The sequence below is a fragment of the Pseudonaja textilis genome, chromosome Z, assembly GCF_049901715.1.
Source record: "Pseudonaja textilis isolate UNSWEBS1 chromosome Z, rPseTex1.2, whole genome shotgun sequence".
NCBI classification, from domain to species: Eukaryota; Metazoa; Chordata; class Lepidosauria; order Squamata; family Elapidae; genus Pseudonaja; species Pseudonaja textilis.
Window position 1 is genome coordinate 131,405,429 of NC_142008.1, and position 26,500 is coordinate 131,431,928.

At 40.3% G+C, this 26,500-nt stretch overlaps 1 protein-coding gene across 1 annotated transcript in view; it reads right to left on the bottom strand.

Annotated features, from left to right (window-relative positions):
• Window positions 1-642: 642 nt before the first annotated feature.
• SHISA7 (shisa family member 7) overlaps window positions 643-26,500 on the bottom strand; it is a 43,570-nt gene continuing 17,712 nt past the window's right edge. Inside the window, exons 2-5 of the mRNA XM_087918187.1 lie at window positions 23,864-24,503; window positions 19,024-19,178; window positions 2,996-3,148; window positions 643-1,508 (exon numbers count right to left, since the gene is read on the bottom strand). Of these exons, the coding sequence (XP_087774313.1) occupies window positions 880-1,508; window positions 2,996-3,148; window positions 19,024-19,178; window positions 23,864-24,414 (1,488 nt within the window). The 5' untranslated portion in view covers window positions 24,415-24,503 and the 3' untranslated portion in view covers window positions 643-879. The remainder of the gene's footprint in view (window positions 1,509-2,995; window positions 3,149-19,023; window positions 19,179-23,863; window positions 24,504-26,500) is intronic.

A 26,500-nucleotide genomic window follows, 5' to 3' on the forward strand; every position in this document is an offset into this window, starting at 1 on the left:
ATCAAAAGTCCACAGTGTTGATACCATCAGAGGTTGATGGTGAGGGCATCAAAGGTCAACACGACCCACAGCGCTTATATGAATTGCAGCTGATAGAATCCACAGTGTTGACACCATTGATGGCGTTGATGGTGTCACTTGGTCAATTGAGCATCCACAAAGATTGGCAATGTTCACAGCGCTTAGAATTGTAAGAGGCAAAGGATGCCAACCTCATAAATCCACAAGTGATGTCTTTAGTCTTCAAAAATCTGAGACAAGACCCAGAGCAATGATGCCATCAAATGTTGATGGACAAAACTAATATTGTAATCAAAGGTTGATGGGGCCTAGTAACTGATCTTATGCAAAGCTATCTTCATGGCTTTGGAAGGATCCATAGGCCTGATCAATAAAAATCAATTCAGCCTTGATGTCATCAAACCTGAACAGCAATAACATCAATAGACACAGGAAGTTATAGTAGCAGTATTAATTGTATGAACCCAACTAATTTTGACATCTTCAAAAATTGACTAATACTGCACAACTGATGCCTTCTATGAAACCAAGCAGGCCTTGATATACTCCCATCTTAACATGAGCTGTAATGCTGATATTATTAAATATCAGCAGCCAATAACATCATCAAAGATTGTCAGGACCTGGCAGGTCAAATGGACCCAATCAAAAGCCAGTGAAGACTGTGATAGTGCCATTAGCAAAGACCAGGCTAGGACTTGACATCAACCAAGATGGAGGCTACAAGACTAAAAACAAGGGGGGGGAACCCCAAGAAAAGATAGTGAGCACCAAATAAAGGGTGGGGTGGATCAGAAAAAGGGAGAGAAATATGGCCTTGGAAAGTCCAATCAACCTGAGTTGGGGAAAAGGGACAATTCACACCGTGACCTCATTCTTGCTGCCAGTAGGAAGGTGTTGGGTTGGGTGATGCCCCGGGATAAATTGGACTTGATCAATGGTACTTTGCCTCTTAGATGCAAAACCTTGGCGCCGGGTAGCAGCTGCCTGGTTACTACTACTGCTGCTGGTCTCCCAAGGAGCAGTTGCCTTGGGGGAATTGTTGGACGTGGGATGAGAGTTTTTCATCATCATGTGATGGTGGTCAAGCATGGGAGTGCTACTGGCACAGACATTGGTCTGAGAAAGAGCCTTCTGATGGCCCAGGTGCATCTCCTGGAAGGGACCTGTGTGTTGATGGAGACGCTCTGGAGAAAGCAAATGCTCCTGAGAATGCAAGTTTTCCCGGGAGAGAAGGCGCTCGTGAGATATGACACGCTCTCTTGGAATGGTGTAGTCATAATGTGATGGGCGGTAGCTTCCCCCTCCATTTCCACCATCTGAAAGGATGTGTTCCTGTGACATGACCCGCCGTGGATTGTGTGACTTCTCAGAGTAGCTATCCCTATCGTAGTTCATTTTCATGGCATGTAAGGGCAGCGTCCCTCGAGTCAACTCAGCAAGGTGCCTCCGCTTGGCATAGAATTCATCCAAGTCCTTCTCCGCTGCTGAGAAATATGGAGAAAAAGTGAGATGTCAGTGGATGATGGGGAGATGGACAGGTGAGATTTAAAAATAGGAGAAAGGAACATTAGAGACATAGATAGTTAGCTTATGTCTAGTGCAGAACTGTCATGTCTTCCATTTTAAGGAGCATGAATAGAATACAATATCCTGTCAATGGCTCTCTTTTTATTCTTTCTCAGATTATAGCAAGATTGCCTTCTCTCAGAAGGAACAATCCCAAAGGTATAGATCCCTTTAGGAAGCAGATGTCTGCCGTGTCTTCTGGGCTGAAGGTCCCACTTGGCTTTTAAATGCTGTGCCAGAAACTACAATGCAAAAAGCAGTGGTTAGATCAAATGTGGATTTGATTTCATTTTATAGTAAAACAAAATGAAAATGAAATCATTTCATAATTTCTGTTTTCTGTCTTACTAATTGCAGTTTGATAACAGTTGCTAGAGATCTCTAAAAAATGCATCTAAGGTTTTTGGGAATTACTTGTATTTCTGGAGCCTTACATTGTATTGCAGTACTTTAGAAGTATTCCTCCATCCTACAGCTTAGGTCTAAAAGGGATTATACTAGCTGGCCACATTAAATGTGATTGGAATGCAGTATGTATTTATCTACTGGATTGTTCCATTGATATAGAAAGATCGGTAAACTAATAGCAATCTGGTGAATAGAAATCTTTGTAGGACTTACTGCATGTACTATTATTCATCCAATCGACTCATTCTCATATACCAGCAGGTTGACAGTTGCAAGTTAACTGGTGGTAGTTCAGTGCTCTCTTTGGAAACATCCCATAATACTCTAGAGCACCAAATGTAGATTTTTACGGAGCGCTATAGAAAGTTAAAACAATGACTAGGATGCCTTAATTCAGAGGTCAAGATCTCCTCAAACGCAGCTCTCACTGAAAAGTCAAAGACATAAAACTATTTTCCTTGTTCACTTCATTTTTCTGGGTTCCATCACTACCACAGGAAGAATGAGGAGAAAGTCGCTTGAAACAATGGATCACAAAGAAATATACTAGGCATGGGTGTGTGTGATAGAGAGTATTTTTCATTTATAGTTCTTTTGCTATGAAAAAAGAAACACACATCCATGTTACACACAAACGCCCTTTCACTTATATCTGAATGGAACAATTTCTAATATGTATCTTGGTCAGAATGCCCTCTGGCATGATAAATTACACTCTCCTTCTACACAAAAGGCCAGAAAAATCACACAAACTATCTGGAGAATTTCAATGTGGCAATTTAAGGCTCAGGTGCTAAAATTCTAAAACTCTGGAAAGGTAGGACCTAAGGAATAGAAGTCAAAGACTGAGATTTTGAAACAAGTACATAAGTGAGAAGAAATATGTTACATCACTTATTAATAGCTACTAATCCCAAGGAATAGTCTTGCAAGAAGGTTTGTCACCTTCTATAAAAAAAACTACTCCTCAGTTCCTTTTGTAAATAATGCAACTTACCCAATCGTTTGAGTGAGGAGTAACGGTTGAGTTCTGACTTGATGGCTGACTCGTAGGATGGAGGCAGATGGGAGAGATTATGAAATGAACGAGAGCAGCTGAGGGTATTGTATTTGGTTGAGGAATGGCTTGGGGTATCATTCATGTGCCAGTCTTTTAAGGGAGCAGAGAAATTAGAGAAAAAAATCTGTTAGTCTACGTAGACTTGATTTTTGCTGCATTTTACTTTACTTGCTTTCACACTAGCCCTTGAGTCTGGAATGGAAGTCATTTCTTCATTCTGCTCTGACGCAGAATCCAGATGGCAGTTTTCACATTCTGTTCCATTCTCATGGTCTCCATGTAGATCGTCCAAGGATATCTCATTGAGGTATGCAAAACACCCAAAACCCACTTCAAATTGGAGATAGCATGCGTAAAACCTATTTTTTTTAACTTATAAAATTTAATGGCTGCCCATCTTTTCATAGAATAACTCTGGGCGGCTTACAGTCATAAAAATATGTCTATATATTTACAATTAAAACATAAAATGGTTTTGCAAGGGGTGGGAAACCAAAATTGTTGTACTATACCAATCAGCATTCAATTACGAAAGATGTTATGTGTATATATGTTGTTTCTTTTTACAACAATTTTTGTTAATGTCTTCTTTGTTGTGGGTTTTGTCTGTTTGTTTTTAAATATGTTGGCATTTTATAGTTTAATCTTTTTCAATAAACTAAATAATTAAAATCTACCTTAAAACCTAAGGGCACACAGGGAGGGCGAGGCTGAGTGGGTAGATATGTTGTTACCCGATCAACCACCTCCACTGTGAGGTTTCCTCATTGGGGCCCCAGGCCAATTGGCAGAACCATGTCTTTAGCCCTCTACGAAAGGATAGGAGGGTTGAGGCCAATTTCACATTAGGTGGCAAGATGTTCCAGAGGACAGGAGCGACAGCAGAGGAGGGCCTCCTCCTGGACCCCACCAGCTGAAATAATCAGGCTGATGGGGCCCACATCACCATGTGTCCTTTGCTGGCCCAAGTGGTATGGGCCAATACCATGGGGTGAGATGGTTCCTCCAGCAACCTGAACTCATGCCATGAAGGGCTTTAACGTTGATCAGCAACACCTTGAATTCAGGGGTGGCAGGGGTGGGATTCTACCAGTTTACACCGGTTCAGCCTCTGGCTGGCTCTGCCCCTCTCCACCCGCTCCTCCGTTCCCTGCCCAGTCAGTCCTTATCGCACATGCGTGACATCGTGCGCATGCACAACAATCGTTAACGGCATTCTCCCCCCGCCCGCCCCATTCCACCCTGCTCAGTCACTCCTTATAGTGCATGTACACTACATTGCTTCCTGTCTTTTCCCACCCACCACCATCAATGGCTTGCAGCAACAGCAGCAGTGCCAGGCAGGCAGGCAGCGATTGTGTGAGTGAAGACTCTGCAAGCTCCGGTCACCACCACCACCAGCTGCCCTCACCCGCCCAGCCTCACTTACCCAGCCTCACCCAGCCTGCCTGCCTCGCCCGGCTTTTATTGCTGAAGATGTGGATTGATAAGCGAGACCTCCAAGCAAGCCCCGGTCGTCTACCTGCCACCACCACCAGTCCTGGTTGAGTCCCAACGACTCCTGGACTGCCAAGCCACCCTCGCCAACACTGTCTGCCTTACCTGGCTGCCATCTTCCCCTTACGACCCACCGCACTGTTGCTGCCTGGCCTTCCACCACCGATTGCCTACCTCCTCCTGCCACCACCGCTGCTAGCCCCAGTCAAGTGCCGACTCCCAGGCTGCCCAGCCGCCCTTCCTACCTGCCTCGCCGAGCTGCCATCTTTGGCCATCTTTGCTTGGCTGCCATCTTCTCCCACCCATGGCCCACCGTACCGTTGCTGCCTGGCCTTCCATCACCGATTGGTGAGCAAGGAGGCAAACAGCAAGCCCTGCCAGTTGCCTACCTCCTCCTGCCGCTGCCGCCACTAGCCCTGATTGAGTGCCAAATCCCGGGCCGCCCAGCCGTCCTCACTGCAGCAAGCTCCAAAGACTAGTTCTGACCAAGGAGCCCAGTGTAGCTGGCCAGCCAACTTGCCTGCCTAATGTTTGGTAAGTTGCTTTTTTAATTTCTTTATGTATTTCTTTATTTTTTTAGTATCTGTTTTGTTTTTATTAATCATAAAAATAGAACAGATACTAAAAACATAAATAAATACATAAATGATTTTTTGTTACACTACTGTTATTGTTACATGTTGACACTTATGTTTTTCCTAATAGGAAAAAGCAAAGGAGAAACAAAAGAAGTATTAACATGTAACAATAATAGTAAAATAATTTTTATTTATGCATTTATTTATTTTAATATCTGTTCTGCTTTTATGATTAATAAAAACAAAGCCTGTGCTAAAAATATTTAAAATTAATTTTTAATAATTTTTTAGTATAGGTTTTGTTTTTATTAATCATAAAAGTAGAAGAGATACTAAAAACATAAATACATAAATGAAATTTTTTATTACACTACTATCACGTGACCACCAAGCCACACCCACCCAGTCACATGACCACAAGTCACATCCACAAATTATGCCATGCCCACAGAACCAATTGTTAAGGAATCTGAATCCCACCCCTGAGGGGTGGCCTTCAAAAAATTTAACTGGTTGTCTGCCTGGTTGCTGGGTGGGCATGACCATGATGGGCATGGCCTAGTCGGCCTCCTGCACCACCCTGGGAGCAAAATCAGACTGCGGGAGGGACATTTTCGCCCTTCCCTGGCTCCGAAGGCTCTCTGGAGGCCCGTTTTTCACCCTCCCTGAGCATCCGCATGGGCCCTGCACTTACCTGTGATCCAAAATGGACTGTGCAGGGACTCCTGGGAGGGCAGTGGGCGGGGCCAGCCAGCGGTGGGGTTTGCCAGTTCACCGAACTGGCCATAAAGTTAACAACTAGTTCGCCCAAACCAACAAACTGGTAACAGCCCAAGCCTGCTTAAATTGCATTCAGAAGCAGACTGGTAATTAATGCATCTCGCAGAGAAGTGCTGTTATTGGGGTCATTCTAGGAGCCCCAAAATTGCCCATTGTAGCTTCCAAAAGCACCAGCTGTAGCTTCCAAATGTTCTTCATCCCAATGTGCAATTTGATTCAAAGAGGTGAGTTGACTGGGCAATTCAAATCAGCAAACTGCTTCGGCTGTTTACTTTAATAAAAGGGAACATGCAATAGCATAAATCCTCCATTTCTTTGAATTGATCCAAAAACACCAGCTCAATTTGGTCCAATGAACTAATCTGACAGTTTGATCCATAGGAGAGCTTTGATTCACAGGCCTTTCAAGGGGAGCTTTTAATCAAAACTTAATATAACTTTTGCCACCAGGGAAATTAGCAAGGGGTGCAGCGTGCCAGGGCTCTTCAGCACTAGCTGTGAAACTTTCCTTTTAAATCAGCTGTTTTCATACTCAATTCAGCATTGCCAACTGTTTTTTAATTACCTATTTTCTAGTCCCCTCTGGTGGATTCTTAGTAACTGATTTTTTTCTTCAGCATGAGAAATTGCTTGTCCCCTTTCATTACCGACTGGTCTTCATTTATGATTCCAACTTTGTGATTCATTATAAATGTCTCAGCAGCCATGTTAAAAAATATTTTTCACTGAACTATTTCTGTTAGGATGAGCAAGCCTGCATTAGTCCTTTAGAACCATTTTCTTTGTGTTTCAGGGCACAGCTTTAACAGCCTCAAAGGTCATCTATCCTTCCAATAAATGAACACATCCCCTTCTCTCTCCCCAGACCTTATCCACTTTTTCACCCATCTATTCTTCACCTTGTTCCCAATTCCAGCCACAACATGAAAGTAGCCTATAAGTAAATGGAATCCTCTTCTCCTAGGAAAGGATGGGTCTTGGGGGAGAGAGAAGAGGAGATTTGTTCAGCTCTTCAGCTCCTAAATTCAAAAGTGCTGTGACATTAATCATATAATTAGCAGTTAGGCTTGTTAATTAGTAAATAATCATTGCAAAATGCCTGCTGTTAGATGCCGTGTTTAAAAAAAACCGAAACGGTTCATACTTGGATAGGGAACCAAAATAACAGACTGGAAGTTGGAAAAAAAACCCTTCTGCAGTGTTGCCAAGAAAAGTACATGAAAATGACCAATAAATTACCAATTAATTACAGGTAGTCCTCGGCTTACAACCACAACCGAGTCCAAAATTTCCACTGCTAAGCAAGGCAGTTGTTAACTGAGTTTTACTCCATTTTACAACCTTTATTGGCACAGTTGTTAAGTGAATCACTGCAGTTGATAAATTCGTAACACGGTTGTTAAGTGAATCTGGCTTCCCCATTGATTTTGCTCGTTGTGAGCACAAGATACTACAACCGTCATAAATACATGCCAGGTGCCAATCATCCAAATCTTGATCATGTGACCATGGGGATGCTGCAATGTGTTGTAAGGGTTCTATGACAATTCACCATGGCCAACTCACTGCAGGACATCTTGCTGTGGGACAAGAGTTACACTAATACCAAAGAAATGGTGGAATAGAATAACTAAAGAAAGAACGCAAAAGGAGGGACGGAATGAAATGTGAATGGCAAAAATTAAAATAAATTTTATTTATTTTAAATAATTAAATAAATTGCTAAATTGTCCCACACCGAGTTCTCCTGCAGTGAATTGGCCATGGCAAGTTGACTGCAACAAGTTGGCAGTGGCAAGTTGTTCCATTCCTGGTCTAAGAGTAAAAAATGGTCATGTCACTTTTTTCAGTACTGTTGTAACTTTGAACAGTCAGTAAATGGATGTGATAAGTTGAGGATGATCCAGAGTCAACTACCAGAAATGTTTATCTCATTGATGACCCAAATGAGAACTTGACTGCATGGATGAAGCCAGTGACATCATAAGCCTATTGATTTTGTTGGCAGCAGTATTGACTCTAGCAAATATATATATATATATATATATATTGAAGAAGGAAACAGGGAAAAAGCAACAGAGCATCTTTAAAAAACTTATAACCCCTTTTGTCTTGAAATACTTTTGAATCCAAGCTCAGCATTACTGACATTATCTTTCAATATACCTTGTGATCCCACTTTGCTCAAAGACTCTTAACCTTCCGTTCATTTGCTTTTATTTTTATTATAACAGTGTTTCAAAAAGAAATTATTAATAGGCTATCAGAAAATAGAGCAAATGCCTCATTAAGGCTTTGATCCCATACACTCCACTGAACACAGCAAATGTTTTGAATAAGCTTGCAAAAACTGATTTGTGGAAAACTACTGCAGATTTGTTTATAGATAGTCCTCGACTTCCAGCCACAACTGGGACTGGAACCTCAGTCACCGAATCAATGGATCTGAATTTACAACTATTTTTACTGCAGTCGTTAAGCAAATAATGAGGTCATTAAATGAACCACATGGTCGCTAAGAGTATCAGGTTTCCCCAATGATCTGTTTGTTGGAAGCAAGCTAACAAGTTGCAATCATGTGGCCTCAAGATGTTGCAACCATCATAAATGTGAGTAGATTGCCATTCAGTCAAATTGCTACCACATTTCGTTTCTATGGGGGTGGTGCAATGGTCATAATTTCAAGAAAGGGTCATAAGTAACAAAGTGAACAAAGCCCACTTATCAAACAGCAACAGGTTATAGGAAGGACACAAACAGCACAGCACAGATTCAGAAAAATTCCGATAGAACATGGGTGTCAAACTCAAGACCCCTGAGCCACATCCAGCCTGCGGGGTATTAAAGGACTGGCCCGCAGTGCCTCTTCTGACCAAAACAGAGTGCGGGGAAGGTTGCATGTGCCCCCCCGCACCCCGTTTTGGCTGGTAGGGTGCTGCAGGATATTTGAAATAAGAAAATTCAAAAATAAAATGTAGGTGAAGAGAATAGTATACTATAGCATTAGGAAGACAGTTGCTCTATAGAAATTTGCTATCTTGATGTAATCCTGTTGTAAATATATTTTCTAATGCATTTACTCATTGTTAAACATGTACCTGCAATCAATTAATCCTCCTGTATCAAGTAATGCCACCCCTATTTCCTCCAGGAATTGGTAGGTATCTCAAACTGTCAAAGCAATTCACACACACATTTGATATAACAAAAGACCAAAGGGATCAATTAGGGGGACAATAGGAGAAGATAAACATTACCTTAACTTCCTTGAACAATTGAAGTTAGATTTTGTTTTTCAAAGCATCTGCTTAAGTTTACCAGACTTTTACTTTGCATAGGTGAATATGTTAGAAATGCATATAATCATTATGTTGTTCTAAGAAGATGGGCTGAATGTAACATTAATATGTAACAAGTGGGGTGTTAGGAATAAATATTTGTTGTCGGACCGTTAGAAAGAGGCCCTGCTGAAGGGACATTCCTTAATGACAAGTAAGATAAGAAAAAGCCATGTTGGCAAAATATGTGATGGGTAGTCATTGGGAGGTGTTGAAGGAGATGACGTGGTCTGCATAAGGCGTTTCGGATTAGCTGTGCTCAGTCACTGGATCCGATGTAGGAGGGGCATGGGGGTGTCGGGATAGAGAAACTATAAAACGTAATGTATTGAAATCTTAAGGTGTGGTTCTTAGCTCAAACCTCATGTTGAGATAAGCTAAGACCCTACCGCTCTTTGCAAACAGCTTTTAAAAAACTTTTATCAGCTTTGATTTAACCTTACAAATAAAATCTCTGTGTTTTCCCGATCCAAGTTTTTGTTATTTGGAGTAATTTCTGACAAGGAGGCATCCATCCGGTCTCTCTCCCCACCCACCTCACCGACCCATGGAGGAGAATTACAATCCTGATCCGGCCCTCGAAGAAATCCAGTTTGACACCCCTGCGATAGAAAGTAGAGACAAAAAAGAGACACACCAAGTTTCCTTCATTGGGCTAATGCACATCAAAGAAGCCGAGGCTAGGATATATGGGAGATACTTGCTTGTGTGCCAATGCTTTAAGTATTTCACCTGGTGGCAGAAAAATAAGATAATGACAGTAAAATAGGTGAATGTTATTTACAAATATTGAAAATGCTAGCTGGAGATATGGAACGTTAATGTTGAACATACCTGGAGAGCATCAAATTTGGGAAGACAGGTTTAGACCTACCGAATTATAACCCCCCGGTCTTTGTTTAAAAATAAGATACAGGTAATCCTCGACAGTTCGTTTGGTGATAGTTCAAAATTACAATGGCCCTAAAAAATGTGGCTTATGACTGTTTTTCACAGTTATGACCTCTGTAGCATCCCCATGATCATATGATCAAAATTCAGATGCTTGGCAACTGGTTCTATTGTATTTATGACCGTTGCTGTGCCTCAAGGTCACATGATCCCCTTTTGAGACCTTCTGACAAGCAAAGCCAATCGGGAAACCAGACTCCCTTAATTGTGTTACTGACTTATCAACTGCAGGGATTCACTTAACAGTGGTGGCAGGAAAGGTTGTAAAACGGGACAAAATTCACTTAGCAACACAAATTTTGGACTCAATTGCAGTCAAAGGTCGAGGACTATTTCCATAATCTGAAGGTTAGCTGGTCCAATCTTGTTTTCAAAAGATTAACCAAAATAAGTTCTATATACCCCGAACTCCAATTTCACCAGAAGCACCCCCAAGGCATTGGCAAAATCCAGCCCTGGGTCTCATCCGGTGCCGTCACTGAATCACTACCTCAACTGCAAGAGAGGAAGTCTATTCCTTCCAGGCCATCTCAGTGTGAAGCACTCAATCCTACAAGCTGTGCAAGAATGAGCTCCATATGGCATAAAGGTCAGGCAGCAAACTGCTCAAGTTTTCTCACCTTGCTTAGCAAGTACAAACCATTGCTATGAAACAAGCTTTGTTTGAGCAGAGGAAACCTCCAGCCTTGGCATTTGGCTACATGAGATATGGATTCATTTTCCCTTTTGCCAAAACAACTTGGTTGCCAGGATCAATGTCCTTAAGACAGACCTGGGATTAATTTCTATTCTTGAGCTGTAACCTAACTGCCATGAAGGAAGGGTCATTCTATCAAGCCAACTTCTGTGTTTTTGTTCGTGCCACCTCGTCTTTCCTCTGAAAGCCATTGTAATTTCTGTTTTTGTTGTTTCTTACTCCATCTCTTTACTACAGACTTCAAGCCTAGCTCACTTTTTTACACCGGACATGTCAGCTTCCAGATGTAGCTAAACTAAAACTCACAGTAGCTTCGGTCAGAATCACCAGCCGTGAAGAATGGTGCTAGGAGCTAAGCTGTGGAAGATCACAAATTATCGACTTCTGAGAAATAATCAAATCGAAATCTTTATTATGGTTATAGACCAGCATATTCTAAGAAATAATTCTATGTCCTATTAGCAGGATGCTTCAACAAGGTGATAGCATCTTAAAATGGAAACAATCAAGACATCTCAACTGCCATTATACCTGAAAAGATTAGTGACATTTAAGGCCCCTGCTCTATTATCATACCCACGTAGCTTTGAATATTCAACTCAGTGAGGCTTATTCCTGAGAGACATAAATAGGATTGTGCAGTCCTGTCATTCCAGGGTTGTGCATAAGGAGGGAGTAAAAAATCAAGGTAGTTGACACAGCCATGCAATCAAAGCCCCAGCCCTTTTTACATGTGTTGTGGTTTTATCTGCACTTTTTTGACATCTATCTTACTGATGGAAACCCTGGTACTATTTACACTTATTTAGTGTTTACTCTGTTTCTGCATATCACCCCAGAAACCAGCTAGAATAGGTTCTGTGTCCCTCCAGGAAAGGCAAACTACACATTACCCTAAGTATTTGTGTCCAGTTTTTGGCATTCATCACACCTTTTCCACTGAAAAAGAAGGCATAGGATAGGAAGCCTTGATACAGGCCTGTACTACAGGGATGGGAGGAGGGTTTAATCATTCCTGAAACCCATTTCCTACTCAAATTTTTCTTTTCTCCACAGTTGCTAGTTGTAGCAAACAGTGGTTCAGGATTTGAATAGGAGCTGCGGAGGAGGGAGATAAATTGTAATATTTCTCAGCTATTGTAATATTGACAATGGTGCTCTGCAACTTTGGACCTACATAGTAGGTCCATTGTAATCTGTTTGATTGCAATTCTTGTTCTTCATATCTCCATTGTAACTCAGTTCCCAATGCTACAAAAACAGAATATAAAATTTTTCATGTTTTTTCATGTGACTATCATGAGTAGCAGGCAAGAAGTAAATTATGTGATCCTTGTTTACACACAACTCTGCCCCTTTTGTTTTGTACCAGCATCTACCTGGTCTTTTGGATGAACATAGCCTCCAATGCAGCATTTTCTCAACCTTGGCAAAGATGCGTGGACTTCAACTCCCAGTGCCCAGCAGCATTGGCTAGGGAATTCTGGGAGCTGAAGTCCACACAAGTTAAAGCTGCCAAAATTGAGAAAACACTGCTCCAGTGATACAAAACTGGCCTTTTCGGACTTCCGGTTTGAACATCTTCGACGACAGACAGGAATCCGCGATCATGCATGGTTTCTGCCTGGGCTTGCCGCTAGAGCACCCCGAGCTGGCTGGTTTCGGGGCTAAGCCACCCTGTAGAGGTGGTGAAGAGGGGAGAGACCACCAGCAGGGTCGAGGAGAGCCGCATCTCTCCTCCTCAGCTGGCCATTACTCCCTTTCCCGAAGGCGGTAGGAGGGGTGGTCAGAAATGCCCACCTCAAAGAAGAACTCAACCGGAAAAGAACGTGCAGGAGGAAGATAAGAAGTGAAAGTTTTGGCTGACCGGGCTAAGTTGAAAAAGCAACAACTAAGGTACCCTGGAATTTAAATTTTACAAGAAATAACATCGTTCCCAAAGAAGAGTCGGAAGCAGCGAAAGAAAGTGAAAAGGGAAAGGTTTGGCTTTTTTTCCCCCTCTCTCTCCTTCCTTATATTGACAACTAAGAGACTAAGAAATTGGAAAAATCCGCTTTGGTATCAATAGGCAATTAAGCTGAAAATATAACTAAATGCCAAAGGGACAATAAAAATTTCTGGACATTAAAAACTTTTTCTTCTATAAGCAGGAAGGGAGAGAAAAAGAATAAGGGCAAGATCTGGAAGAGGGAGGAGACTGCCTGGACTTTAAAAGAATCTAAAGTAAAGTTTTTAATAAGACTTCTAAAAGATACATTTTAACTGAAACTATGCAACTAAATAGTAACCCCAGGAAGAGAAAGTGGAAAAAAAAAAAAGAAAGAGCAAAGAGAAACAGCTTGCGTGTATTTGGATTACTTGGTGACTTTTGGATTTTTGGTTATTATATTTGAATGACTAAAATCAATCAGGTGGTTGTTTAAAAATTTCTACAATGGCATCACTTTTGGATGAATTGAAAATAGAACTTAAAAAGTACAAAGAAGATGCACAAGAAGGGAAGGGTTCTATTGGCTTAGTTTTTCAATTCTTAGAAATGGAGATCTGGAACTATGAGAAACAACAAGAAAAGACAGCAAAACAAGAAGACTGGAACAAAGAAGAAGCCATCTTTAATAAACAAGTAACTCTATGTGGGGAAGAAAAAGGAAAGTGGGGAAAGAGGATGGAGAATTTAAGACTTAAAAAAACAACCAAAGAAAAGAAAAATAATTCAAAAAATAAGTATAATACTGGAAAGCAACAGAAAAGGGGAATACAGAAGAGGGAAATAGAGGTAGAGAGACAAAGGAGTAAAAAGGGGAGAGAGAAGAAGAGAGGGAAGAAGGAAAGGAAGTTACAAAGGTCCAGAGCAAGATATAAAGAAACTGGACTTATTTAGGGATAATGGGTGAAAATCTAACTGAAAAAGGGATTCTGTACAGGTACATAAGATTGTATTGTTATATTTGTAATAGATATAACTTTAGAAAATTGGAAACAACATATGATTAGAATGAGGGATAAAATAGTTGGTGTAATTTAGTGAAATGCTTGTGAATAAAGTAAATGAAATAAAATAAATGAGAAAATTGAATTAGGAAGGAATGGGAACATTTTAATTAGTCAATGTTTTATAAAAGATAAGTGGAGGGGGGGAATTAACTATGGAAAGTTTATAATTGTTCCCATAGAATTATGATATTTAATTGAAAAGTAATGTGAAAAATGTTAAGACTTTAATGAATATTAATATTAATGATAGAATTGAATTGGAATGGAATGTTGTCCTAATTATATACATTTATAATTTTTTCTTTTTTTTTCTCTATCCAAGAATACTGTGTGTAGTTTAAGAATGTACCAAGCAGAATCTGAATAGAAGTTATGTATTATATTAAGTGCTCCAGCTTTAGGGGAAAGATATAAAGGCGTCATACTCCAATTAGTAACTACAGGAGAAATTTTGTTTAATGGGAAAAGATAATAGACAATTGAAACAGGACAGACAAAAAATATAAATATAATGATTTGAATTGAGATGAAATAAATAAAATTAAACTGAGAAAATTAAAAGAGGGAAGAAGCCATGTTGAAAATGTAAAATAGTAATAAGATATGAAATAGAATATAAAAATGAGCATGAACAGAGCATTTGCGTCTGTACGAAGAAACGTAACCCGGGATTATGCTGCTTTCAAAAAAGATGTTTTATTTGTATTTCTTTCTTTTTGTGAAAACTCAAATAAAATTTACCCCCACCCCCCCAAAAAAACCAACAAAAAACCCTGGCCTTTTCATGCTATAACAAGTTTTGGCTGGTCAGGATCAACCTTAACATTTTTTGGCAGCTATTGGGATATATTTTCCCCTGGTAGGGTGAGTGGCTGAAGATTCTTTGTATTTTAAACCATATTAAATTACACCGTAATGTCATTTCATGGTGTTTCCTTTCTTAAAACATGGCTTGGTTTAGATAAGTCAGTTGGCAGCAGAGGCAGACCAAATTTGGTCCTCTGAATGTCCACATTTGGACCAAATCAATAATGTGAAATTGATCAGACTTCCACCCTTAGGAATGGGTGTCAGTGAAGATAGACAACTTCCAAGGAATTTGCATATTCCTTGTCTCATTTTTCCTGTCTCCTAATATGTGTTGGCTTATCTTATTTCATGATGCAGCCATGTGTGGGTGTCTATGCGTAAGTGTATAATTGGGTGTGTGTCTGTCTGAATAGGAATTTGTCAGAGTGAAGGAAGGTAGACACATACACATACACCCTTAACTTTTTTTTTCTTCCTTTGTAGTTATAGGGGCACTCACTCAGTCATTGGGCATTTGGAGGAAGATTGTTATTAAAATAGTATTTTCTTCCATTTTTGTAGTGCCGTCTCTTAATGAGCATTTGGTTGAAGTTTTAATAAAACGATTTAGAGCCAAAGGAAGTAAACAGATTTACGAAGCCCAATGTCATGCTTTTAAACCCAAGGGCATGTTAGTTGTAGTCTTGGGGTGACCTGATTTCTATTTTAGGTAATTTTAAAATAATTATAATTTAATTTAAATGTACGAAACCATACATTTCATTCTTATGTCCCCCTTTTGTTTTTGACTGTATACAATTCAACCTTGGAATTTTCTGCCACAAGATGTGGTGCAGCCAATATTAGCCTCCAGAAATGGTTGGACTAATTCCTGGAAGTCCTGGGGATCAATTGCCTTGTTGACAGTAGAACTGCCTCTGGAGGCCACCTACTGGGAGACTAGCGGACTTCCTTGTGCAGCTGGTTAGCCACTGGGAGAAAGGACTTCAGGACTCAGTTAGCCAGGGCTTTGATCCAAAAAGGCTCTACTTAAAACAACATGGACATGTCTGTCTAGTCTCCAGGAATTAAGTTCAACTTCTCAAAAGTTTTTTGATGTTAACCCTCAAAACTGGATAACTGATTTAACTTTCTGCTTCAAATCACAGGTGCCTGTGAGAATCGAAAGAGGGGAAATGACAAACAAGGATCATGATGATCACAACATAAAACAGTACTTGCATCTGGCCTTGGGTCACAAATAGAAAAGACCGAGATTTGGATCGTGATATTGCAATTTTGTCATTTTTTTTCCCATTACAATTTGTACCAGATTTCTATTCTCAACATCCATATTCAACTCTGCCTACTCTATTTGGTGACCCACCTCCATTACAAAGGGAAGAGCATTAAACTGCGTATTTCAGAATCACCTTTTGATCCAGGGGAATTCTTAAGCCTGCTTTTTAAAATAAAACAGCATATGAAAGCAAAAACCCAGCATATAAACTCTCCTTAACGTAGCGCCTCCCAAATTTTTTCCTTCATTACCCTAAATCAGAAAGTCTTATTGAATTTCAAGGACAATGGCAAGTCCCTTCCTTCAGCACCATCCAAATTTGAACAAGTGCTGAATGAATGGTCGTAACTCAAGGACTACCTGAATTATAAAATCAACATCACTGAATTATTTTTATGTCATTTCACTAAATTACCATTATAATTTCCCTAATTTTTCCATCATAATTTGGAACAGGGAGATTTTTGAACATATTTTAGCAAATAGCCAACAATAATTTCCTATTCTTCCAATAAATTGCAGAAAATTGAGGACTCCTAAATACACTATTGGTGTAAGGGGATGGTTGTAAACAACTGTGTATGTTTATAACACTTTAGGGAACTTTTTAGCTGAAAAGGAGCGCCAGAATATATAGGTTCATTTACATACAAATACAGTTCTGGGTGTAAATGAATGATAAATGTATGAAAAGGTATATAATGAATCAGTGATTTGATGGGACTTTCCCAACATTTTTTGCATTTTCTGTTTGCATCAGTCGCTAGCTAGGGATCAGACACCACTGGACACTTACCCAGAGTGGCTGTGTGGTGCTTAGGGCTGTTGACGTTCAAATGGATGTAATTGTAATGCATGTTATCTGCAAGGCAAAAAAGAGATGCAAGCATGGAGCCACACTGCATGTTCCTGAAGGTGGCCACTAGAGGTCATCTCATTCAGGTTTTTCAAAGCATCAGCTCTGTAATATGGGTGTCAATCCCGCCTGCTTTAAATCAGAGGGGACCCAAATGCATTTGGTCTTCCTCTTTGCAGCTTTTGGTCTGTGTCCAAACATGGCAGTGCTCAGAACACTCTCTGCAAAGGGAAATTATCTTATTAGGTCTCCTTTTGAAACTTGTTTTCCTAGATTGCACGTGCTGCAGGAATGTGATCTGCAGAAATCACTGGTGAATTCTTTTCACCAGAGATAGCTAAACACTACTGTTTACAGAGCAATAACAGGTATGCAGCTTAGCGGAGAGGAAAAAAAAGTGGACAACTTTCTGTGACTCCCATGTCTTGTCTGGTGCTCTCATTCCTTTCCTCTTACTGTGATTTTTCAAATAGGTTAGACAAACAGAAGACAAAGACACAGAAAACAAGGAACAGTATCAGGGTGTTTTTCAGCACCTGGATAGCAGATTTTACATTCACCCACTCCTATCTCCTACAAAACTTGGGGTCTCCTATGCATGCTGATGCCCTTCCTGTTGTTATTTGTCTGTGGCTCTGTTTGGGTTAGTGTCGTCTGCATTCACTATCTGAGTTTGCTATTAGAATGATTGTGGTCAAAATTCACTGGCTAGACTCAACATCTCTGAGAAGAAAGTGCAATGTCCTTGAACAGAAAACCCCACTTTCCTTTTCTTTTCACCTGGGAAAGGAGCAATTCTGTGTCTGAATGCAGTTCTCTCCTCCTCTTCACTACCCTAATATTAATGTTTTAGCCAGCACAAAGACAGCCAGACAGCTAGAATTGGTTGTCATGGCAAACAGGCTGTTTCCCCGTGAGTTTTTTGCAGCTTAGTTCCTGCTGCTGATACATATATAATTTAAACGCTGCAACCACCAACTTGCAGAACTTAGCACGAGGTACTCCTAGGGGGAAATTGCAGAGGGAAGGATCTGGAGATAGGATGGAGACAAAACACGGGGGCAGGAGAGTGCTGGTAGTTGGCACGAAGTTGTCTCAATGGCTCTAGTAAAGTGTACTGCATTGTGTAGATATATTGTCGTTTCTGCTGCCAGTAACATTTATCTAACTTTTTTTTCCAAAGAGGTTTGAAAAGATCTTCCATTTGGATCTTAATAACCAATATTTGTTCTCATCAGAATTTAGACTTCAAACCATGGTAGTGCCAGGTCTACAAACAAACAATGAAACTTTTACTTTTTTTGACTTCTTTGATGATATGTTTGATTCAACAGTGAACCAACATTTGGGAGAATGTTTCTTGAAACCTGTGTTTTCCATCTTTGTTTCATGGCTTTTCCATGCTGTGCAAGATGGAGCTGGTTCAAATATCATGACCTACTCTTGGATATTTCTCAGTTTGTACAAACCATGGTTTGGTATTACAGCCAAATTGATTATAGTGTTATAAAAAGGAAAAAGAATCCTTTTGACCATTAGCCAGTTCAAAGCTTCTTCTTAGTTTAGAAAACAAGCTATATCACTCACACTATTCCTGATGCAAATTATTTTTATCAGTACTTATGCAGCCTAATCGAGAATTTGAAAATGATTTCCAAGAAGCAAAGGCCAAGATGTTTACCTTACTATGCCTGAGTTTGAGATCCCTTATTACAGCGTTTCTCAGTCTTGGCAAGTTGAAGATGGGTAAACTTCAACTGCCCAGAATTCCCCAGTCAGCATTTCTGGGAACTGAAGTCCACATATCTTCAAGTTGCCAACGTTGAAAAAATACTGCCTTATTGCATGCATCTTCACTCTTAGATCATACCATATAATTTCATAGCATGTTCTGGAGGATGATAATAATAATTATTATTATTTGCAAATAGAAGAAGCAAGATATTCGTTGTAGCATTATTTTTGCTGCTGAAGTAAGCCCCTTCCCCAATATTTAAAATGATCAACCCCAGTGACAGCATCAAATCACTGCCCCCCACTGAGGTCAGCAAAGTAAACAATAGTTCACAAGTACCTCACTATAAAATCGCCTTTGGACAAGGTGCTTACCTGATAAAGGCAGAAATTCAGTGGCTAGTTTGAAAGTCACTCTCTTACCCAGCAGCCCCACATATCATGCTCTTACCATGGCTACTTTTAGAAGGTTTCACTGCATTGTACAGATTCTTCGAAGGACGAGCTGAACCATTGTCTTGAAAGTTTGAGTTCATCACAAGACTGTTGTTGCGCTCAGAACATGAGGTGGTGCCTGCTTGATGCCTGAGAATGTCAACCAAAGCCCTGGCCGGAAAAAGAAGGCAAATGTTCATGGAAGGGAAATCATAATGTGTACACATGGGTTCTGTTGAGGAACCTGGAACATGCATGCTGCATGTTGATGGGGAAATTGTTTGACCAAAACTCTCCAAATACATGCCTTTCATATTTCCACTCTAAATGGGATGCAGCATAAAATCATGGACTTAAATAAACTAAGGAACACTAAGTTGTGGAAGGAGCGTAGCAAAATGGTTTTGTATCAAAAATGCATATTAAAGGGAGCTTTAAAAGGAAACAAGTTGAAGATCTAAGCCCTTCTATGTCTAGTACTGTGTCCAGTCCCAAGCATCCCATGAAAAAAAGCGATAGGCACATTCGAATAGCTCTAAAGAATGGCCATGTTTTTGGTCAAAGATAAAGGTAGTCCTCGACTTACAACAGTTGATTTAGTGACCATTCAAAGGTACTGAAAAAAGTGACTTTTGACCATTTTTCACACTTTTGACTGTTGCAGCATCCGTATGGTCATATAATCAAAATTTAATTGCTTGGCAACTGACTCATATTTATGACGGCTGCCGTGTCCTGTGGGGGGTCATCTGATCCCCTTTTGTGACCTTTTGAAAAGTAAAGTCAGTGGGGAAGCCAGATTCACTTAACAACTGTGCTACCAACTTAACAAATGCAACAATTCACTTGACAGCTTTGGCAAGAAAAGTCATAAAATTGGACACTTAAATGTTTTACTTAGCAAGATAAATTTTGGGCTCAATTGCAGTAAATCAAGGACTACCTGCAAGGGTGGGATTCAAAATTCTTAGCAATCGGTTCTGTGGGTGTGGCCTAATTTGTGGGCATGGCCTGGTGGTGATGTGACTGGGTGGGAGTGACCTGGTGGTCATGTGACTGACTGGGCGTGGCTAGTGGGTCATGTAACTGGGGTGGACGTGGCTAGGTAGGCCATGTGACTGGCAAACCAAATATAAGTGATCCTCGCTTAATGGCCAATTGCTTAGCAAGTGTTCTAATTTACACTGACCTTCCCAGAGCTACTTTACCTGTTTTGGGGATTTTGACAGCCATGCATGCACACATACCCACACACACACACTCACACACACACTTATGACAAGTTACAACATCCCACACAGTCTTGTAACTGAGGTTTTATATGTTTTTGCCAGTTTCCAACAATTCCCTCTGGTTTCCAGTTAAAAATGCCCATTGGGGAAAATGGACTTGCTAAATAACCAGTGTTTGCTTAATGACCACAAGCTTCACTTAATGACCATGGTGTTTGCCTAACCCAGGATCTGCAACCTTAAACACTCAAAGAGCCATTTTTCTATTTTCTTTTAAACAGGTATCTCTCTGTGTGTCTCTTTCTTTCTCCCTCTCTCTTTCTCATCTCTTTTTTTCTCCTTTTTTCTTTCTTTCTCCCTCTATCCCTCTCTCATTTCTCTCTGTCTCTTCTCTCTCTCTCTCTCTTTCCCTCCCTCTCTCTCTTGTCTATCTCTCTCTTTCCCCCCCTCCCCCTCTCTTGCCTCTCTCTCTTTCCCTCCCTCCCTCTCTCTCTTGTCTATCTCTCTCTCTTTCCCCCTCTCCCCTCTCTTGCCTCTCTCTCTTTCCTCCCTCCCTCTCTCTCTCTTTCTCTCTCTGTCCGTCCCTGGGGGTTGGCAAGAGAAGGAATATAAGTCACTTTTTTCAGTCCTGTTGTAACTTTAAATGGAGGCTAAACAAATAGTTGTAAATCAAAGATTATCTGTATCTGCTGCTTTAACCTTTCAACCGGGGTAGGATTCAAATTTTTATCAACCTGTTCTGTGGGCGTGGCTTAGATGGTGCATGTGACTTGGTGGTCATGTGACCGGGTGGACATGGCTTGGTGGTCATGTTATTGGCTGGGTGTGGCCAACTCAATATCACTCACATCGATGCACACATCTCCTCCCCTGGCCTCTCATGACTGTGGGGATGCTGCAACAGTCGTAAGTGTGAAAAATGGTCATAAGTCGCTTTTTTCAGAGCCATTGTAACTTTGAATGGTCACTCCACACAAGCAAAGTACCAGCAAAGGAGGGGAAAAAATCTCCGGAGATGTTCCAGAGACAGGAAGTCTAGTCCTGCCAAGAATGTAATAAGGGTTAACGGAGAGGCAGTTTTTATAAGCAACACCAGAATGTTTCCTTCCTGCCTTCCTTACAGGATTAGGCCAGTAATTTCTTCTACCAACTGGTTCTCCGAACTGCTTAGAATGTTAACAACCGGTTCTAGTGAATAGGTGCGTACTGGTAGAATCCCACCCCTGACTGCCTGTATAGGAGACATGTTCTGCAAGCAGAACATTGTCTCCTGGAGGACAAAAGAAGATGACGGAAAGTGAACAGCTTCAAAAGTGAAGAACTGTCTGTTAAGATATTAAATTTAATAGCTGGAACAGTAAAGTGGATAATGGGCCAGGACACACAGTGGTAGTTGATTGGTTAGAGAGTGCAGGCTCCTGCATGAGGCAGTCTACATTCTGATTGGTTGCTGGGTGTAAAGGGGGAATTTCCTTTTTTTTTCCCCTGCCTTTTTCTTCACTGTATGCTGTTCTGTGATTTATCTGACAATTTACCTCATGATGTGATGTGCCTGACTATCTAGTTTGCTGCATATATTGATGTAAAATAGGTTTATTTATATCAAACTATAAGTTCAGGTCAGCGTCTCTGACTGCATTTGGATACCTGCTGCACAATTCTTTGATACTGTCCTACAGAAGGAGACAGCAACTTGTTCTCTATCCTCTGGAAGACTTCAAATGAATACAAAGAAATAATTCATCCAATCCCATTGTAGCATAGATCTGCTTGTCTATTGTTCAGAATTTTAATTATCAATTTTGTCTTGGTACTTGACACTTTCATCACTCTTTATATTGTAGTACAGAACTTCACACAAGGTTCTGGGGAATTTTCTAGCAAGCCCATTCAGTTTGCAAAAAAAATTGTTGGCTTTGCTCTCACCTACAATGAGTGTAATCATTAGAATGTACTGTATATATATTCCTCAATTCTCCACTTATATAGGTACATTCTGTTGCAACTTCATTTACAGCTACATGGGATGATACCATTTATAATTCAATGCATCTCAAGAATATCGGTTTTTGCTCTAGAACATACTAGTTCTTTCAACCCTGCTTGTAGACATGCAGACTTCAACTCCCAGAATTCCCCAGCCAGCCTGAAACCAGCTGGCTGGGGAATTCTGGATGCTGAAGCCCACATATCTTAAAGCTGCCAAGATTAAGAAACACTTGATCTTGGTAGACTTTGGTGTTGATGGGAACCCAGCTTGGCCAGTTCATTCAATCTCTTTCACCAGCAACTGCATTTCCAGAACTTTTGCTCAACTATTTTAACTTTGATTGGAGTTTGTTTTTGATTTTTCATGGTTTAACCTATGGTTTCATGGTTAGGTTATGATTCAATTTATTGTGGTAATTCAGAATATGTGTTAATTCAATAATGTATGGATCTCAACCAACATTTCCATATAAATGAAGGCAGGTGGGGCACAATAAAATATGAAGCACCCATCTATAATTCACCTATCCAAGTCTGGTGCACATTGGAAGCAAATCTTTGCTGAAAAAGGGTTGGTAGTGGTGAGAGAAGAATTAGCTCCCTCCATTGTAATTGTTTTAATATTGATAAGCCTACACATTTCTAAAAGAGGCATGCTTTCGTTTTACTCATATGAAATGAAAACAAAATGCAGCCAGGAATAGGTAACTAAATTTTGCAATGGACTGTGAGAATTGCCTTGAGTAGGAAGAAGAGCTACAGACAAGGCAATGGTCAGGAAAGAGATATCTATTCCCAAAGAAGAGTCAGAAAGGAATTTGAGAAAGCATCACTAACTTGATCCTTTCTAATTCTCTTTAGGACAGGGGCATCCAATCTTGGGAACTTTAAGACTTGTGGACTTCAACTTCCAGAATTACCCATGATAGTTAAAAAATTTTGGAAGTTGAAGTCCATAAGTCTTAAAGTTCCCAAGATTGGATGCCCCTGTTTTAGGATAAAGGCAAGAGTGCAAAATTGATTCAGCCCTTTAAAATAGACCTGACAGACATCAAAGTTGTGAATGCTAAAATTAATTTTATTCTACATTGATGGTAAGAGAATCTTGCTACTGAATTTATTTTCACCTTCCCTGCCTTTACCCCAAAGAAAACTAAGAGGGTCATCTCTGAGATGTTTCCTCAAATTCCATTCCTGCTTTGGACTCAGATTTCTTTTATCTGACTGTTGCCTGGGCTGCAGCTCTTCTACCTGTTCCTCAAAGTCATTCTCATATCCCATTACAAATTCTTGGTTTGTGGAAGAGAATACAGCTTTGGGACAGAGCACAACGTTGAAGGTCAACTGTCTCAAGTCCAAGTAACTGAATAGTATGTGGTGAAAGAGACACTTTCTTACATCTTAAAAAGCTGCTGGTAATTCAAGTGGGAAGTATTGGTCTCCCTAAATTAGACAAATAGGCTGTCTTGCAATAGGCTGGTTTCCATTTGTACTTAGATTTAGCAGCAAGTAAAAATACCATTGAACCTTAATCTGGAGACCCTTTAGATTTGGAAGCAACTAAAGGGTAGTATCTAACCCTCCATCAATGAATAAGAATACTTCTGGGTCCCTCTCTGCAGCTTGTATCCTTACCTGGGCACATTGAGCTCTCTCCCGTGGGGTCTCCTGGAGGCTTTGCTGAAAAAGAACTTGATCCCGACTCCCACAGCTAAGGTGAAGCTGATGACGCCGCAGATGACATACACGGTACTGTTGCTCTGCTGCTTGCTCCCATTGGGTACATCGGGCCCATTTGTGGCTGTGCCAGCAATGGTGGTTGCAAACCACTGGGGGCTGTCACGGCACTTCCCTTGCTCCAGCCTCCTGGATCGATCGTCACAGCAGAAGCGGTACTGGCAGGTGCCACAGCAGAACCGGTAACCTCCTGTGGTACAGTTGAAGGCCGCATCATATTGCCCCATGACATCGTAGTAGCCTTGGCATGTTTCAGAGGGCCGGACTCTGCTGCTTGTGCTCGTGGTTGAGTTAGAGTTTGGTGAGGTCAAGCGCTTCAGATGGGCTAGGAGGCTGGGCAGTCCCCAACTCTGGTTTGTATAATGTGGTGCCTGAACTACAGCTAAGGCCGTGTGCCCAGCCAAGGCTTCAAGGAATGCATAGAGCATGACCGTCAGCAACTGATGCATGATGGGGGGAAAGTAGGGGGCTGAGAAGCTCAAGCCAGGCTGGCCAACTTGGTGGACCTTGTAGAAAGTTTATAAAAGAGAAGCAAACCCTATAAAGAAAAAGGAAGGAGTATTAAGAAAAGCCTGGTGGAATGAATGCAAAATGCTCTTCAGTGTGATACAAGTAGACCTCAAACTTACAACAACAATTGAGCCCAAAACTTCTGTTATTAAATGAGACATTTGTTAAGCGAGTTTTGCCCCATTTTCTTGCTACAGTTGTGAAATGAATTTGGCTTCCCCATTTCTTTGTTTGTCAGAAGGTCACTAAAGGTAATCACATGACCTTGGGACACACAGCAACGGTCATAAATATGAACCAGTTACCAAACATTTGAATGTTGATCATATGATCCTGGGGAGGCTGCAAAGGTTTTAACTGCATAAAATGGTCATAAGTCACATTTTTCAGTGCTGTTGTAATTTTGAAAGGTGAGTAAACCAACAGTTGTAAGTCAAGGATTACCTGTACCAATAGCACAGGTTAGCCTTCTCTGGTGTCTTCCAAAAATATCAGGACTCAACCTTCACAAAGGGCATATCAGAGGGCATCAGGTTGGAGAAAGCTATGAGAGAGTTATCAGGAGCAACTGATGATGATAAGCTTCTCCCTCATGAAATTTTCCAAATCAATATCTCTTAAAATGAATGCTAGGTTCCCGCAACCTGATATCATCAAGGATGACAATTCTGGTTTAACAAATCTGAACTGCATCATTTTGGAATGGCTGAACTCAACTCACAATCAGGATAGCAACTCTCAGTAGCAAATTCCATAATAATTGAATATTTTATGCTCTTTGCACAACATGGTTTATTTGCTTTAATCTTAGCATGATGTCTGAATTCAGTTGCTATGACTTATGGTATAAGACAGGGGTGAGGATCCATGGCCCTCTTATGACTTGTGGACATCAACACCCAGAATTCCTGAGCCAGCATGAATCAAGGTAAATCAAGCTACTGAGGCTTATTCAGCAAATCACCGTTTTTAAAAATCCATATAGCATGAAGCAGAAGTGTAGTTATTTGCATTTCTGAACAGCATCTGAATCTAATAGTGTCTATTTCATTGGGAGATTCTATTAGAAGTGGAATGTATTAATTTCTCTTGCTATCTTTCCACTTAAAGTAGTCCTCAAGGTGGTCAATAAAGCTATAATGAATATATTACAATTCAAATTCGAATTCTTCAATAAGAAAGAAATAAGCTTGCTCACCAGAATAAAACAAAGTTTTAATTTAAATGTTTCTTTACCACTCATGCTCCCAGAGAAGCTCAGGATATTTTAAATAAGTGAATAAAATTTATTATTAATTTAAATAAAATCACCTCGTTAAAGCATTTTTTTAAAAAAAGATAAATTAGAATTCATTTTCGAAAACAGAAAAGCTATTAAATCATCCCCCTCTTTACAAGCTATTTGATTATAGACTAGATGTTATTTCATAAATGCCTTGATGAATATGGTTTTCTTTATCATTTCAATCATCAAGTCAATTCAATCATCTTCAAACCTTTGTTTATAAATACTACACACACACGATGTACATACGTCATAATCACTAAGTATCATCCATTCTGAACAATAAGAATCAATATATTGTGTTTTTCCTTCCTTTTCTAAGAAAGTATTTGTAGCTCTCTTACAGTCCTTAATGTTGGATAATGTCATTTTGCCAGCTGCTTTTCAAGTCATTTATTCAGTTGCTTTGACTGAGATACATCAACTGGCCGAAATACATGTCAAATCAAGCTTAAGAGGCCGAGAGAAGGTTCAAGATAATATCCCCGTAATTCTTGTTCAAACTGATTATTCCAAGACATTATAAATTTCTATGCTTTCTCAATCTCCTTCATTCAAGAAGAAAATACGAATCAGTGCAATCTCCTTGACATTTTATACCACCTGGAGAAGTGAATTTTGGTTCCCGCTCTCCAATTCTTTTCATTTTACCACCCTGATTAATGCAACTGTATATACAGAATCTCTTCCGGGAAATAGGAGGCCTGGGCAAACAGCTTTGTCTCAGATAAAAGCAGGAT